The sequence below is a fragment of the Podarcis raffonei genome, chromosome 4 (assembly GCF_027172205.1).
Source record: "Podarcis raffonei isolate rPodRaf1 chromosome 4, rPodRaf1.pri, whole genome shotgun sequence".
Classification (NCBI taxonomy): domain Eukaryota; kingdom Metazoa; phylum Chordata; class Lepidosauria; order Squamata; family Lacertidae; genus Podarcis; species Podarcis raffonei.
Genome location: NC_070605.1, coordinates 2,687,374 through 2,702,396, shown reverse-complemented (window position 1 = coordinate 2,702,396; position 15,023 = coordinate 2,687,374). Strand labels below are relative to the sequence as shown.

At 41.5% G+C, this 15,023-nt stretch overlaps 1 protein-coding gene and 1 pseudogene across 1 annotated transcript; both read right to left on the bottom strand.

Annotated features, from left to right (window-relative positions):
* LOC128412277 (zinc finger protein 420-like) overlaps positions 1 to 15,023 on the bottom strand; it is a 309,743-nt pseudogene that overhangs the window by 294,373 nt on the left and 347 nt on the right.
* On the bottom strand, positions 2,204 to 14,989 carry LOC128412070 (zinc finger protein 883-like). The gene is made up of 3 exons (XM_053384919.1): positions 14,956 to 14,989; positions 13,505 to 13,631; positions 2,204 to 3,659 (listed from the first exon to the last, which is right to left on the bottom strand). The coding sequence occupies exons 2-3, from the start codon at positions 13,536 to 13,538 to the stop codon at positions 2,233 to 2,235; spliced, it is 1,461 nt and encodes a 486-aa protein (XP_053240894.1). The 5' UTR covers positions 13,539 to 13,631; positions 14,956 to 14,989; the 3' UTR covers positions 2,204 to 2,232.

The window sequence follows — 15,023 nt, the reverse complement described above, 5'->3', positions numbered from 1 at the left end:
ATTCTGTAAAATTTTTCTACGTAGTCTAGTAACATGGGTTTCTTGTAAACAAATTATATCCAAATTGTTTCTTGCCAAGGTATGGAAAACTTGACTTCTTTTTTCCAGGGAATTTAAGCCATTAACATTCCAGGAGTAAATTCTTAAAGACATCTTAATTTTTTAGGGTCCTTCAGCCCCTACAGCCAGAGAAGGGGAACTTTCCAAACCAAGCTCTTTTGCGTTTTTCTCCAGAAATCTCTCCTTCTCTCCTACAGTTCTGATTCTCTGTTTCCTCCCTTGAAATTTGAAGGAAAGACCCTCTGGGAATTCCCACCTGAAGAAGATATTTTCCTTCCTTAGGGCAGTTGCCAGATCTGAATAATTACTTCTCAAAGATAAAAAAATGTCATGGGACCTCTTTGAACAAGATCACCACTTTCCCATCTATCTTTAAACTTTTTTTATAGTGATGTTCCAATATCATTATAGGGACGCGGGTGGCGCTGTGGGTAAAACCTCAGTGCCTAGGACTTGCCGATCGTATGGTCGGCGGTTCGAATCCCCGCGGCGGGGTGCGCTCCCATCGTTCGGTCCCAGCTCCTGCCCACCTAGCAGTTCGAAAGCACCCCTAAGTGCAAGTAGATAAATAGGTATCGCTTTATAGCGGGAAGTGTAAACGGCGTTTCCATGTGCGGCGCTGGTGCTGGCTCGCCAGTGCAGCTTCAGCACGCTGGCCATGTGACCCGGAAGTGTCTTCAGACGGCGCCGGCTCCCGCCTCTTAAGTGAGATGCGCGCACAACCCTAGAGTCGGACACGACTGGCCCGTATGGGCAGGGGTACCTTTACCTTTACCCAGTATCATGTCTCTTTGTTCCTTTGTTTTAAAAATCACCATACAGTCATGTGTGATTTTAGAATCTTTTTTAGGACCAAATCTATATGCTTTATCAATCCACAAATTCAATTCTTCTTTTGAGATCTCCCAGTAAGTTGAAAATTCCTCAATGAGCCAACCCTTCAAGTTATCCTGTTCCTTCTGGACCACTCCCCTCAGTCTCAGATGAGCCTCCTTCTCCTTTAATTCCAAAAACGCAATCAAATTTAACGCCTGCTGCTAGACAGTCTCTAAATCCCGAATTTTTACTGTTTCCAGTTGTGTAATTCTTTCCTCATGTGAGGTAATGTTGGACCTCATTGTCTTCAGGTCTTCTTTCAGTTCAGAAAAGTCACTCCTCAAATCTTGAATGGTTTTTTGATTCCCTCTTACTTCTGTTTTAATTTCCTGAAGAAGTTGCATTACTGATTCTTCAAATGTTGGTGTTCTAGATTCTCTTCTTGGTTTAATTTTTGTTCTTTCCAGTCTCTCTGACTTTTCTGTCTTGTCTCCTTTGTCAGCCCCATCCATATTTTTATCCCCCCCCCAGGTCAGCTACAGTCAAAAGAGGGAGACAATAGGATAAGCAGACTGTTTCCCAGCTGCAAAAATCCCCACTCCAGAGTAAGAGTCTTTGCTCACCACAGTCTTTCAATCTAGTAAATATAAGTACAAGTCTTTATTTTCTCCTTTAAACAAGTCCCAAAAGTTTACTTCAAGTCTTTAACTTAGTTGCAGAGTTCCAGGTATTTGTTGAGCTCTGGCGGCTGTGGTTACTTTGTATTTTTCCAAAGTGGAAAACGAAAGTTGAAAGCTTCCATTCCCTTTGTTGCGTCACAATGGAGTCTAGCCTCCCCTCACCCGGGAGGTCTGCTTCCACAAAGAAGATACAACAGCTCAGGAAAAATCCCTAATTCTTCTGCAGGGAAATTTGTTTTTTGTCTTTCCCCCCCTTCCCCCTGCTAGAAAGGGAGATATAGGAAAGACTTGAAAGTTTCTAAAAGATGAGACTAAAGTTGCGGCTTTTGGTAACGTTAGCTGCTTTCGTTTTTACTTCAGTGAAAGGGATTGACCTCTGTTTTTAAATCCCTTTCCTTCCCAATTCAAAATTCCAAATGAAATCGTTTTACTCACGATTTCCAAGAGGGATAGTCCAAAAAAATTTTTTCCCTTGGAGGAATTGGCCGCTCACAATCGCAGGACTCAGAGCTTCGCGCTTTGAAGGAAGCGAATTGTTTCAATAGTGCCAATGTCTCCAACCCCGCTCTCACTCAGCCCTCTTTTTTAGAGCTTACGGGGAGCAGGGGAGTCGTTCCCGGCACCTGCAGGAACTCCAGGTCCTCAATCTGAGGGTTTTTCGGGGCGCCGCTGCGCTCTAGCGACTCTCCCCTGTCTTCGAAGCGCCGGTGCCCTTTCCACGAAAGAACTCCTGTCCGCCATAATCGGGCGAGCCAACCGGAAGTCTATAATGAAGGGTTTTTCTGACCTTTGAATGAATTCTTTGATGGGAAGTGAGATTGGAGCTCTTACTGAAGCTCTTTCCACATTCCACGCACTGATAGGGTTTCTCCCCTGTATGAATTCTTTGATGGGAAGTGAGATTGGAGCTCTTACTGAAGCTCTTTCCACATTCCACGCACTGATAGGGTTTCTCCCCTGTATGAATTCTTTGATGGGAACTGAGAGAGGAGCTCTGATTGAAGCTCTTTCCACATTCCACGCACTGATAGGGTTTCTCCCCTGTATGAATTCTTTGATGGGAACTGAGAGAGGAGCTACATGTGAAGCTCTTTCCACATTCCACGCACTGATAGGGTTTGTCCCCTGTATGAATTCTCTGATGGGAAGTGAGAGAGGAGCCAACAGTGAAGATCTTTCCACATTCCACACACTGATAGGGTTTGTCCCCTGTATGAATTCTCTGATGGGAAGTGAGAGAGGAGCCAACAGTGAAGATCTTTCCACATTCCACACACTGATAGGGTTTGTCCCCTGTATGAATTCTGTGATGGGAAGTGAGAGAGGAGCTACATGTGAAGCTCTTTCCACATTCCATACACTGATAGGGTTTCTCCCCTGTATGAATTCTTTGATGGGAAGTGAGATTGTGGCTGTGACTGAAGCTCTTTCCACATTCCAAACACTGATAGGGTTTCTCCCCTGTATGAATTCTCTGGTGGGAATTTAGAGAGGAGCTATGAGTGAAGCTCTTTCCACATTCCACACACTGATAGGGTTTCTCCCCTGTATGAATTCTCTGGTGGGAATCTAGAGAGGAGCTACGAGTGAAGCTCTTTCCACATTCCACACACTGATAGGGTTTCTCCCCTGTATGAATTCTTTGATGGGAAGTGAGTTTGGAGCTACATGTGAAGCTCTTTCCACATTCCACACAATGATAGGGTTTGTCCCCTGTATGAATTCTCTGATGGGAAGTTAGAGAGGAGGTATGAGTGAAGCTCTTTCCACATACCACACACTGATAGGGTTTCTCCCCTGTATGAATTCTTTGATGGAAAGTTAGATTGTACCTCTTACTGAAGCTCTTTCCACATACCACACACTTATAGGGTTTCTCCCCTGTATGAATTCTTTGATGGCAAGTGAGATCGGAGCTATTAGTGAAGTTCTTTCCACATTCAACGCACTGACAGGGCTTCTTTCCAATGAGATTTCTTTGATGGGAAGTGGAATGGGAGCTCTGACTGCAGCTTTCTCCACACTCCAAATTTTTATGTGACTTCTCCTTTCTGGGGATTTTGTTGTGGTCACCTTTGTTCTCAATTTCCAATTCATCACAATCTGCAATGGAGACAAAAAGGGATTAGAGCCTCAGGAACGAATAAAGAAGAACGGAAGGGAGTTCAGTGTGTGTTTATTACCTTTGTTGTTTGTCATTAACCAACATATTTATTATTAGATTCTGATGAGTTGTTGAATGTTCCTTTGTTTGATATAGAGTAGTGGCCAAAATTGTGGAAGCCTTTTTGGAAATAGTGTATTCCAGAGCTTTAATGGCTTATAACACCACTTGTTTTGGAGTAATATCATAAAATCATATATCAGTGGAAAAATAATTTGAGCAAGAACATAATGCAACCAAGTTCAATTAGCTGTATTCTATCAAAAATTATAGCCAAATAACCAGAAATAGGAAGCAGAAGCACTACTTGCTTAGGTTGACTATTGTTAGTGTCTTATGTGATTGCTATCAAGTTGGCTGGTTTTTTTTGTGTTCTTTCATTTAGAGAGTTTGCAGAACATAATAAAATTTTAAAAATGGCACAAAGAGTTGACTGGTTACCCAGAAAGAGATGTAAACTAATACTTTTAAGTGAACAAGGCTACAGTTATGAAGAAATTAGAAGAAAGATTGGGGAAAACTTAACCAAAGCTGGCCTTTCTATATTTTTGAAGAGGTATAAGAAACTCATTCACGGGGGGCCGCTAGGGGGCGCATCGGAGGATGGCCGACAATACCATCTCTCTGGCTCACACGAGGTAATTAAGAGGCTGTTATGGGAGTATGCAGCCTCCCTCGTTACCCCAAGGGAATGGGGAACGCTGCCTTGCCTGCTGTGCCCATAATTCACCCCCAGATTCGAAAGGGGGTGAGGGCACTAGGCACAAAAGCCCTCGTGTGGGTCAGCTCTCCTGGACGCTGTCTCTGATCTGCGCAGCTAGTTGCGGGAGCTCAAAATAAACAATCAGAACAGAAGCAAACGCACATACCTCAAGCGATGATCGGGAATAAGGACTGCTAACTAAAGGGATCTCTGGGAAGAGGAGCGACGGGCTGGACTTAATAATAAATCAAGAAGAGGAATAAATCAAGAAGAAGATTCATCAAAGGATCGGTATGTCGGAGCAAGACTGAAAAGGAGGGGGGAGAAAAACTTTTCTTTTTTTGTCTTATGTGAGTACCCAATAATTCCCCTCCCCCCAAAAAAGAATTGTTGCAATTACTGATCACAAGCAGCAGAAATAAGAACTGTGTGGAAATTAGTTACTATGCAAGAACGTGGCTTATGGGAGCATCGGGAAACGAAAGTAAGTCCTTTGTGACGCAGTTATAAAAAGAGATTTATCATGGCAGGCTCGCCCGCAGGAATCCAGGGGGAGGAGGACTATGGCTGTTACTACGTTGGAGTGTGGGTTCGGCCTAGCAGGGCCCCCTGAGAAAATTTATGAGCGGCAGGCCTGGGGAGATCAGGACAGACTGTCGGAATGTTTTGTACGGAGGTGTTGAAATGGCGTCTGTCTACTTTTATGGCTCTTGGATGAGTGTAAAATCCACACAGGAAATAACGATGTTTGTCTTCAACCCGCTTGTGGAGATTATCAGAGATCACAAAGAAAGGAGATAACAACAAGAAGATGACGAAAACAACAAAGAGAAGATTGAACAGAACTGTGAATATTATTTTGACAGAACTGTGTAATTAAAGCAGCAGCAAGAGAGATGATCGGATCCCTTTCGGAGCTTGAAGCATGGGTACCCCCAACAAAAAAATTAAAAAAATTGGCTATGTAATTTGGAATTATTGTTATTTGGAATTAATGTGATGTGATTGGCCTGTTAATAAAATTTATTTTTAAAAAAGAAGAAACTCATTCACTCCAAATTCAGACTGGTAAAGGCAGGAAAAGTTGCACAACAGCAAGTGATGATCGAAGAATGGAGAGACTGTGCCCACGTGACAGAAGAAAATCATCTGGCTGTATACAAGATGACATGGTGCAATGTAATGTGAAGTTGATTGCAAGGACTGGTCTAAATGCTAGAATTCTAAGGAAAAAGCCATTGTTCTCTCTCAAGCAAAGGTTGAAAAGATTAAACCCATGTTAACTGGACAGCGGAACAATAGGATAGGGTTATTTGGAGCAATGAGACCCAAATCTCCTTGCTTGGTAGTGATGGCATGAAATACGGGAGTAGAAGAATCAAAGAAGATTTACATCCTACATGCATTACACTGACTGTGAAACACCCAGCTAGTGTTATGAATTTGTGTCATTAATGGGTGTCACGGCTATAAATTGGCCGCTGTTTCTTTAATGCTAAAAGAACCAAGTCAGCATGAGTCAGCGGCCTACAATGACTCATGCCACCTTTCTCCTAATTGTACCTGTAGATATAGAGTGGTCAATGTTAGTGTTGGGTGTGCGTTGGTTGGTGAAATCTGGTAGTGTTGATGTGTGTACAGTTGGTCGGTTGTTTTGCAGATAAAGACTTTTAAGAATAAAAGCAGAAAATACTCTGCAAGGGCACTCTTCTTGTGGACTCCTTTATGCCGACAAGGGTCTGAGGACCAGGCTGAGGAGACAAAGGAAGTCAGGTCCTTTGCATTTTCATACACTGACAATGGAAATGTAAACTTCCCAAAATACATAAATGAAATACTTGAGCCCAAACTGAAGCGTTCTGCATGTGATCTTTCCCCATATATTGAAGCATTTACATATGTTTGTATAAATATTTGTTTATTTAATTATTTTATATTTCAACAGAATTCAGCTCCATGTCATGTTGCTGCTGTGTGCAAAAGGTTGTTTGAAGATAATAATATTCCACTGCTTGAATGGCCTGGGAATAGCCCAGACCTTAACCCAACTGAAAGTCTATGGAGCCGACTAAAGAAACTTCTTAGTCAGAAGCAACCCAGCAATAAAGCCTAATTAATAGAGGCAATAATTCAGTCTTGGTGTCACATTATTACAGCTGCAGAACTAAAAAACTTGGTTCACTCCATGCGAAGGCGTTGTAAGGCCGTTATTAAAGCTAAAGGTTACCAATGGTTTCACGTTTTTTCTTTATGACTGCTGTTCTAATAAATACTCCTTCATAAAATTTCTTGCATTAAATTCTTCATTAAATTATCTTTCCATTGCTATATAATTTTATGGTATTATTCCAAAAAAAGTGGTGTTATGAGCCATCAAACCTCAGAAATGCACTTTTCACAAAAGGTATCCACAATTTTGGCCACTAGTGTAAGATGTTCATTTTAAAGTTAATGTACTTTTTATATGGGATCAGATTGTTATTATTTATGTTTCATGTTTATACATGTGTTGGAAGCAGCCCAGAGTGCCTGGGATAACCCAGCCAGATGGGCAGGGTATAAATAAAAATACTATTATTATTATTACTATTATTATCTTTTTTTTTAATAATATTTTTATTAAGCAATTTTTATATTCATACAAACAAAACATACATAAACAAACAATGGACAAAAAACAAAACAAGAAACAAGTACCATTTCATGTCCTAATTTCTTAAACCTTTCTTCTTCGACTTCCTCATGCCTCCCGTTTCTGTATTCCAAATTCTATTCAATTGTTCAGCAAATCTTCCCTTATTTTGCTATAAATTTAAGCTAATCATCCTTATTCTCCTTGTCTTAACCATTACTAATAGTAACCATTTACTTTAGTCCAACATCATTCTAACTGTCATTAATTTTGTAATATTTCTTTAAATAGTCCTTAAATTTTTTCCATTCTTCTTCCGCTGCATCTCTTCCCTGGTTTCGGATTCTGCTCGTCATTTCTGCCAAGCCCATGTAGTCCATCACCTTCATCTGCCATTCTTCCAGAGTGGGTAAATCTTGCGTCTTCCAGTACTTCGCAATGAGTATTCTAGCTGCTGTTGTGGCGTACATAAAGAAAGTTATATCCGTCTTTAACACCCCTTGACCGACAATACCCAAGAGAAAGGCCTCTGGTTTCTTATTAAAGGTATATTTAAATACCTTTTTAAGTTCATTATAGATCATTTCCCAGAATGCCTTAATCTTCGGGCACGTCCACCAGAGGTGAAAGAATGTGCCTTCCTTTTCTTTACATTTCCAACATTTATTATCAGGCAAATGGTAAATCTTTGCAAGCTTGACTGGGGTATGTACCACCTATAGATCATTTTCATAATATTTTCTCTTAAGGCATTACATGCCGTGAATTTCATCCCGGTGGTCCATAACTTTTCCCAATCAGCAAACAAGATGTTATGACCAATGTCCTGAGCCCATTTAATCATACTTGATTTAACCGTTTCATCTTGTGTGTTCCATTTCAGCAGCAAATTGTACATTTTTGACAAATTCTTAGTACTGGATTCTAACAATTCAGTCTCCAATTTTGATTTTTCCACCTGGAAGCCAATTTTACTGTCCAATTTAAACACTTCATTTATTTGATGATAGTGCAACCAATCTCTCACCTTCCCTTTTAATTTTTCAAAACTCTGCAATCTCAATTTGTCCCCTTCCTTTTCCAGAATTTCCCAATATCTTGGCCATTTCGACTCCATATTTAACTTTTTAACTGCCTTAGCTTCCATTGGCGACAACCACCTTGGAGTTTTATTTTCCAGCAAATCTTTATATCTGACCCAGACATTTAATAGTGCTTTTCTGACAATATGGTTTTTAAAACTTTTGTGCGCTTTAACCTTGTCATACCACAGATATGCATGCCACCCAAAAATATTGTTAAAACCTTCCAAATCCAAAATGTCTGTGTTTTCAAGAAGCAGCCAATCTTTTAGCCAGCAGAAAGCTGCCGCTTCATAGTACAATTTAAAGTCTGGCAGGGCAAACCCCCCTCTTTCCTTTGAATCCGTTAATATCTTAAATTTTATTCTGGGCTTCTTGTCCTGCCAGACAAATTTAGATATATCTTTCTGCCACTTCTTGAAACAGTCCATTTTATCCATTATTTGTAATGCTTGAAACAAAAACAACATTCTTGGCAATACATTCATTTTTATAACTGCAATTCGGCCTAACAAGGAAAGCTTCAAGTTTGACCAAATCTCCAGATCTTTTTTCACTTCTGTCCAAGTTTTTTCATAATTATCTTTAAATAAATTCACATTCTTAGCTGTCATATTCACACCCAGGTATTTCACTTTTTTAACCACAGTCAACCCCGTCTCATTCTGAAACCTTTCTTTTTCAATCTGTGTTAAATTTTTCTCCAATACCTTAGTTTTTAACTTATTCAATTTAAATCCTGCCATTTGACCAAACTCTTGAATTATTTCCAAAACTCTTTTCGTACTAGCTTCTGGCTCTTGTAAAGTAAGTACTAGGTCATCTGCAAATGCTCTCAATTTGTATTGTTTAGCTCCGACCTGAACCCCTTTGACCAACTGGTCCTTCCTAATCATATTAAGCAAAACCTCCAGGACCGATATAAAAAGTAATGGGGAGATAGGGCACCCCTGACGTGTCCCTTTTTCAGTCTTGAACTCTTCTGTAACCACATTATTTACAATTAATTTTGCTTTCTGTTCAGAGTATATTGCACTTATACCATTTTCAAACCCTTGGCCTACCCCCATCCCCCGGAGGTTCTTCAACATGAAACTCCAAGATATATTGTCAAAGGCTTTCTCGGCGTCCACAAATATCAAAACAGCCTTAGTATTTATATTCACTTCCAGCTTCTCCAAAATGTCAATTATATTCCTTACATTATCCGACAAATGCCTTTTCGGGAGAAAGCCCGCTTGGTCCCCATGAATCTCCTCCATCAAAACTCTTTTCAATCTCTTTGCTAAAACATCAGCAAAAATTTTGTAATCCACATTTAGTAACGAGATGGGTTGGTAGTTCTTAAGTTGGGTCTTTTCAGTCTCTGTCTTTGGTATAAGTGTGATGTAGGCCTCCCTCCACGTGTCTGGTGCCCTTCTCCCCTCAATGATTTCATTGCAGACTTCCTTCAAAGGTTGTATAAGCCCTTCCTTCAAAACTTTGTAATATTTGGAAGTCAATCCATCCGGTCCAGGTGATTTGCCCAGCGTCGTGTTTTGAATGGCATCTTCTATTTCCTGTGCTGATATCTCCTGGTTCAAAATTGTCTTACTTTCCTGCGAAATCTTTTTCAGCCCATTTTTCTCGAGGAATTGTTGTATATCTGTTTCTTTCTGCGGCCCTTGTGTATACAGTTGTCTAAAGTAGCTCTGAAAACAGTTCCTAATTTCCACTGGGTTGCATATGTTCTTTCCCTCCACTTCTAAGTTTGTTACCGTGTTGAGTTTTTGTCTCTTCTTTATTTGCCAAGCCAATAACTTGCCACATTTATCTGCAGATTCAAAAGTCTTTTGTCTCATTTGTTTAATTTTCCATTCTATTTCTTGATTCATCAGTTCCATATATTGTGTTTGGTACAGTTTAATTTCTCTCAAAATCTCTTGCCATTTTGGCTTCAGTCTTAATTTCCTTTCCCCTTCTTTTATCTTTTCCAAAATTTTCTCTTTCCTCTCGTTTTGCTTTCTTTTCTTTAATGTATTTTGTTGTATCAAAAACCCTCTCATCACGGCTTTACTTGCGTCCCATACTATTCTTTTTTCTACTTTAGTCCTTAAATTGATTTCGAAATAATCTTTCAGAGTTTTTTGGGCCTTTTTACAGATCTCCTCGTCTCTAAATAAGGTGTCATTCATTCTCCATCTGAAGGAACCAGTTGTTGTTTGCTTCATCACCATCTTTACTGCGTTATGGTCGGAGAGAGTTTTTGGGCAGATTTCCATTTTCTTTATATTCGACGCCATACTGCTAGTCACCCAAATTTGGTCAATCCGAGTCCATGTCATTTTGGCTTCAGAAAAGAAGGTTCCCTCTCTCTCTAATGGGTGTTTTGTTCTCCAAATGTCAATCAAGTCCATATTGTCAGTCATTTCAAAAAAAGTTTTTGGTAGTCTTCCATCTTTTGTAACAACCTGTCTTTGTGCTTTGTCCATATTTGTTGAAACTACTCCATTCATGTCCCCCATCATGATTAATTTGTAATCCATATAGTCCATTAAAGTCTCATGCAACTTCTTAAAAAATTCTGCTTTCCCTTCATTTGGTGCATATATTCCCACTATCAAAAAATTTTCTCCTTGGAATTGAATTTCAATTGCCAAATATCTTCCTTGGTCATCTTTAAAGATTTGTTTCGGTTGCAGATTTTCCTTTGCATAGATCACCACTCCTCTCTTTTTTACTCTGTCTGAAGATATAAATTCTTGTCCCAGTCTCTTGTTTATTAATAATTTTCTGTGTGCTCTTGTCACATGAGTCTCTTGTAGGCAAATCAAGTCCAATTGGTCTTTCTTTAGAGCATGAAATATATTTTTCCTTTTTCGGGGATTGTTTAGACCGTTACAATTCCAGGTTAGAAGTTGCAAAGCCATGATGGGGTTACTTGCTTCCTCCTACAGCTCCCAGTTGTTGTTCGTCTTTTGTCGGTGGTTCTGTGTCCGTATCTAGTGATCCCTTGCTTGAAGGGTGTCCTTCTCCTGGATAGGTCTCTTTCTGTAGGTCTTCTTCGTGTTCTCCCAGGAACTTGTCTTTATCACTCACTGTTTTTATTCTTCTTTTCTTCCCCTTGTATTTAAAAGACAGGCCTTGGGGAAACTCCCACCTGAATAGTATGTAGTTCCTTTTCAGCAGTGTCACCAAATCCTTGTAAGGACCTCTTGCATCCAAAATACTTTTGGGAATGTCTTTAAAGATCTCAATATAAAAATCTTCAATTCGAAGGGTTGTTTGGTAGTGCAGGTTCAATATTTTATCTCTCTCTTCCTTGGATCTTAAAGTTATCAGGCAATCTCTGGGTCTATTCTTCCTCTGCCTTATTCCCAACCTAAATGCACTCTCTATCTTGAACTCTTCTTCTTTCAGCTCCTGCTTCCAAAAGTCAGAAAACTCCTTTGTCAAGTAATCCACCAAGTTATCTCCTTCCTTTTCCGGCACAAGTCTGATCCTCAAGTTCTTCTCCTTGCGTTGCATATCCTGCATAGAAAGTGCCAGTTCATACTCATCTAGTTTCCTGTACACCGGTGGAAATTTTTCCTCGGCAGCAGTAGCAATTTCCTTAGCTTCCTCAGCTATCTTTCGTGTTGTGGATGAATCTTCCAGTAATTTCCCAATTGCTTCTGCATTGGAGTTCACTTTGTTCCCGAGGTCAGTTATACTTTTAGTATTTAAATCAATTTTCCCAGAGATTTCTTCAATTTTCTTATTTGTTTCAGCACCTTGCTTCTTTAATTCCTCTAAAGAATCATTTATTTTCCCCAATGCCTTTGCAAACGCTTCCTCAGAAGACATTGTTTTCACTTTTACCTTTGTGACAGCTGCAGTTCCCGAGGCCCCTGATACAGAGGCCCTTCTTTGCATAGAAAGATCAGCTTTGTATTGTCTACCAGATCTCAAAGTTGTTTCTTGTGAATCTTCTTTCTGTTTACCATCTGCCATAACAAAGTCTTTCACTCAAGGTCATTCCCACACTCTTAAGCTGTCAGTAGGAAAAAGTTCTCAGGCTTTAAATTCACTTGTTGCTGAAACTGTTCACAAATCCTCTAGAGGGCGTAAAGTCAGTTCTTAAACTTCAAGTTGTTCCCACACCTTCCAAAAGGCAAAAGCCCTCCTAGTCCCTTTGTTTGTAAAAGATCCAAATCAATAGTATCCTGCAGATAACTTACTGTGTAGCTAAATAGAATGTTTCAAGTTGAGAGTAGCCAAAGTCAATATTATAGTTACTTTTTAACCTTTTTGTAGCGACCGTCCTTAACCGGTTCCTTTCCTCCAGCAGTCCGACCCCCAGGTAGAGGAGCAGCGGTAAACAGTTCAATTTATTTTAAAACAGGCAGGAAATCCCTTTACAATCTTCTTCCCCCCCCTCCTGCCTTCTGGGGAGGGAGTTCTTTACTTGGTGTTGGATTTCTTAGCTCGCAAACTCTCCTGTCAAAAGTTACAGCTTAAATGCCTTTCGCTTTAATCTTGCTGCAGAACGGAAAGCAGACTTCCTTTTTAGTGCTTGTCCGTCTCGGTGCCCAATTTCTTTAATTTTAGCGTCCAATTTTAATATAAGCTCAGTCCTACTCACGGAAAGTTGCTCTTTTTTAATCCGAATTCTCAGGAAGAAGTCAGCACTCTCCGCTAATGGCGACGCGGCTTCGCTTCGCAGGCTGGGTGAAAACGACTCTCAGCACCGCTCCACACACCCTCCGCTGATCCTTAGCCTTTAAAAAGGCTATTTCACAACGTCGGGGGGGCGCAAAGGTGCCCGCCGAGTCTCCAGTTCACAGGCTACGCGCCTGTGATTTTTGAGGGTCCTCGCTCCGCCGTGAGCTACGGGACCCGAACCCGCGAAGCAGATCTCTCCCGGAGCTCCGGGAGAAATCCGCCATTAAGCGCTGGCGCTAACCCGGAAGTCTTATTATTACTATTATTATCATCACTGCTACTACTACCTGAGATTCAATAAGCCTGGCTCTTCTCTGGGACGGATTTTATTTGGCCCAGTCATGGCATCCCCTCCATCTCCAATTCCAGTCATCTCTTTGGTCAACCCAAGACTGATAGCAACAAAAATAAAAACAGAAAACCTGATAGTAGCTGCTTATCTTTCCTAACAACTCTGAAGCTGACATTTGAGATGGCCTGGGCAGTTCAGACCAGCCGAATCGTGAAGAACTAGAGGGAAATGGTTCACAGAAAAAACTGCAACTTGCTGTTTCTTGTGGGGGCGTTAGGTTCCCAGGTGTTGTAGGGGGCGCTGTTGAGCTCTGTGAAAATATATGAGGTTTGTCACATAGAGGTATTTTTTGAATTTCCAGTCAGATATGACAATCCCACAGGGAGCCTTACCAAGAGAGGCCACGATCCCACAATTCTCCTCCATGACGTCCTTATGCAGAGCTCTCTGGTCAGGATCCAGCAACGCCCACTCCTCGTCCGTGAAATGAACAGCGACATCTTCAAAGCACACTGGCCCCTAAAAGAAAAAGGGAAATATCTTCCTCTGAGACAGCAGATATATGATCTGCTACACAATGCTCTGTGGTTTCCTCCCTGTTAATTGCTGTGTTATTTCAATAGGATTGCTTTGCTGTACATGTTAATTATGGATGCTAATTTTAACACTTTAATTGAATTTTTTTTTTTTCCTGCTTTTAATTACGGGTATTCGTCTTTGTGCAAATAGGTGGTACTCCAGCTTATGTTTTCCTTGTTATTCTGCCTACACAAGCATTCCAGTTTCCCAGATGGAAGGATCCACTTTCTCCTCTCCTCGTGAGCTGTTCTGGGAAGGTTCCCTCCCAATGCCCTACAGCCAAATTCAAGGGGTTCATGGGAGCATGGAGAAGGGGAGGATTGGGGGCAGGCCCCATTTTGCAGAAGATGGGGCTGGTTAAGTGAATGCTGGTCACTATTTGTTCTTGTCTGTCCACTGCTTAGAAACCAATTTTAGCATTCAATGATCAATTTAGAAATAAAATAAGCCTAGTTTGGATGTCCATCTGTCTTGGATGATCTTTCAATGCAGGCGGTTGGACTTGATGACCCTTGGGGTCCCTTTCAACTCTAGGATTCCATGAAAACTGCAACTACAGATGAATCCTACTGGTGACATTCAGAAGGCTGGTGTCAGAGTTATATGGGCAGGAAATCCCACAGTACACAGCTGGAGTTCACACTTTCTTAGCAAGAACACAATATTCACAGACTTGGCTGAGTTTCGGGCCTCATGAGAACAGCAGCTCATTCCCTGAGGCTCTTCCTCCACAAAAGCAGTTGCAAAGAGTGAAGGCTCCCGGCTCCCCACAGCTTTCTAAGTCCCCTCCTCTCTCGAGCTTCTTGCAAGCAATTGAACAGTGCGCCAGTGTGCAGCCTGCCTTTGCTCCTCCATTGTCAGACGTCTCCTGGCTCTGAGAGACAAGCAGGGAGGGTGGCTTCTGGCAGAAGGAGAGGGAGCCCCGGGGGCTCCTCCTTCTCCTGACTCACCTCTGTCTCTCGACCTTCCTCTCCCACTCACTTCCTTCCTCTTCTGCCTCTGATTCTGCACTGCATTCTGCCACAGAGTCTCCCAGTTCACTAAGCCCTGTTACTTCTTCTGCTTCTGACACCTCCTCTTCCCAGGCTTCTCCCTCTTCTCCATCTGACCGCTCATCCTTCCTCCACCTCCACTCCTTCGGCTCTGAGCCATCTTCCCTTCCTGGTTCCCCAGCTGCTTCCTCCCACCACTCCTCTGTGCCCAACCAGTCCATGACATTGCTCCATCCCCCGGTCTCTGTCCCCACAAGGCAGCTTCCCCTGACCTGATCTGGTTCCACAGCCGCTGCTTCCCTTCTGCCCCCACAAAAAGGCGGATAAAGAGGTTTTGCCG

What these genes read in the sequence shown, in the direction of transcription:
- LOC128412070 (XM_053384919.1), bottom strand. Translation starts at nt 13,538, where the DNA reads ATGGAGGAGAATTGTGGGATCGTGGCCTCTCTTG. An exon ending in TGGGATCGTGGCCTCTCTTG is followed by an intron (nt 3,660 to 13,504) that starts GTAAGGCTCCCT and finishes TCTCCATTGCAG; the next exon opens with ATTGTGATGAATTGGAAATT.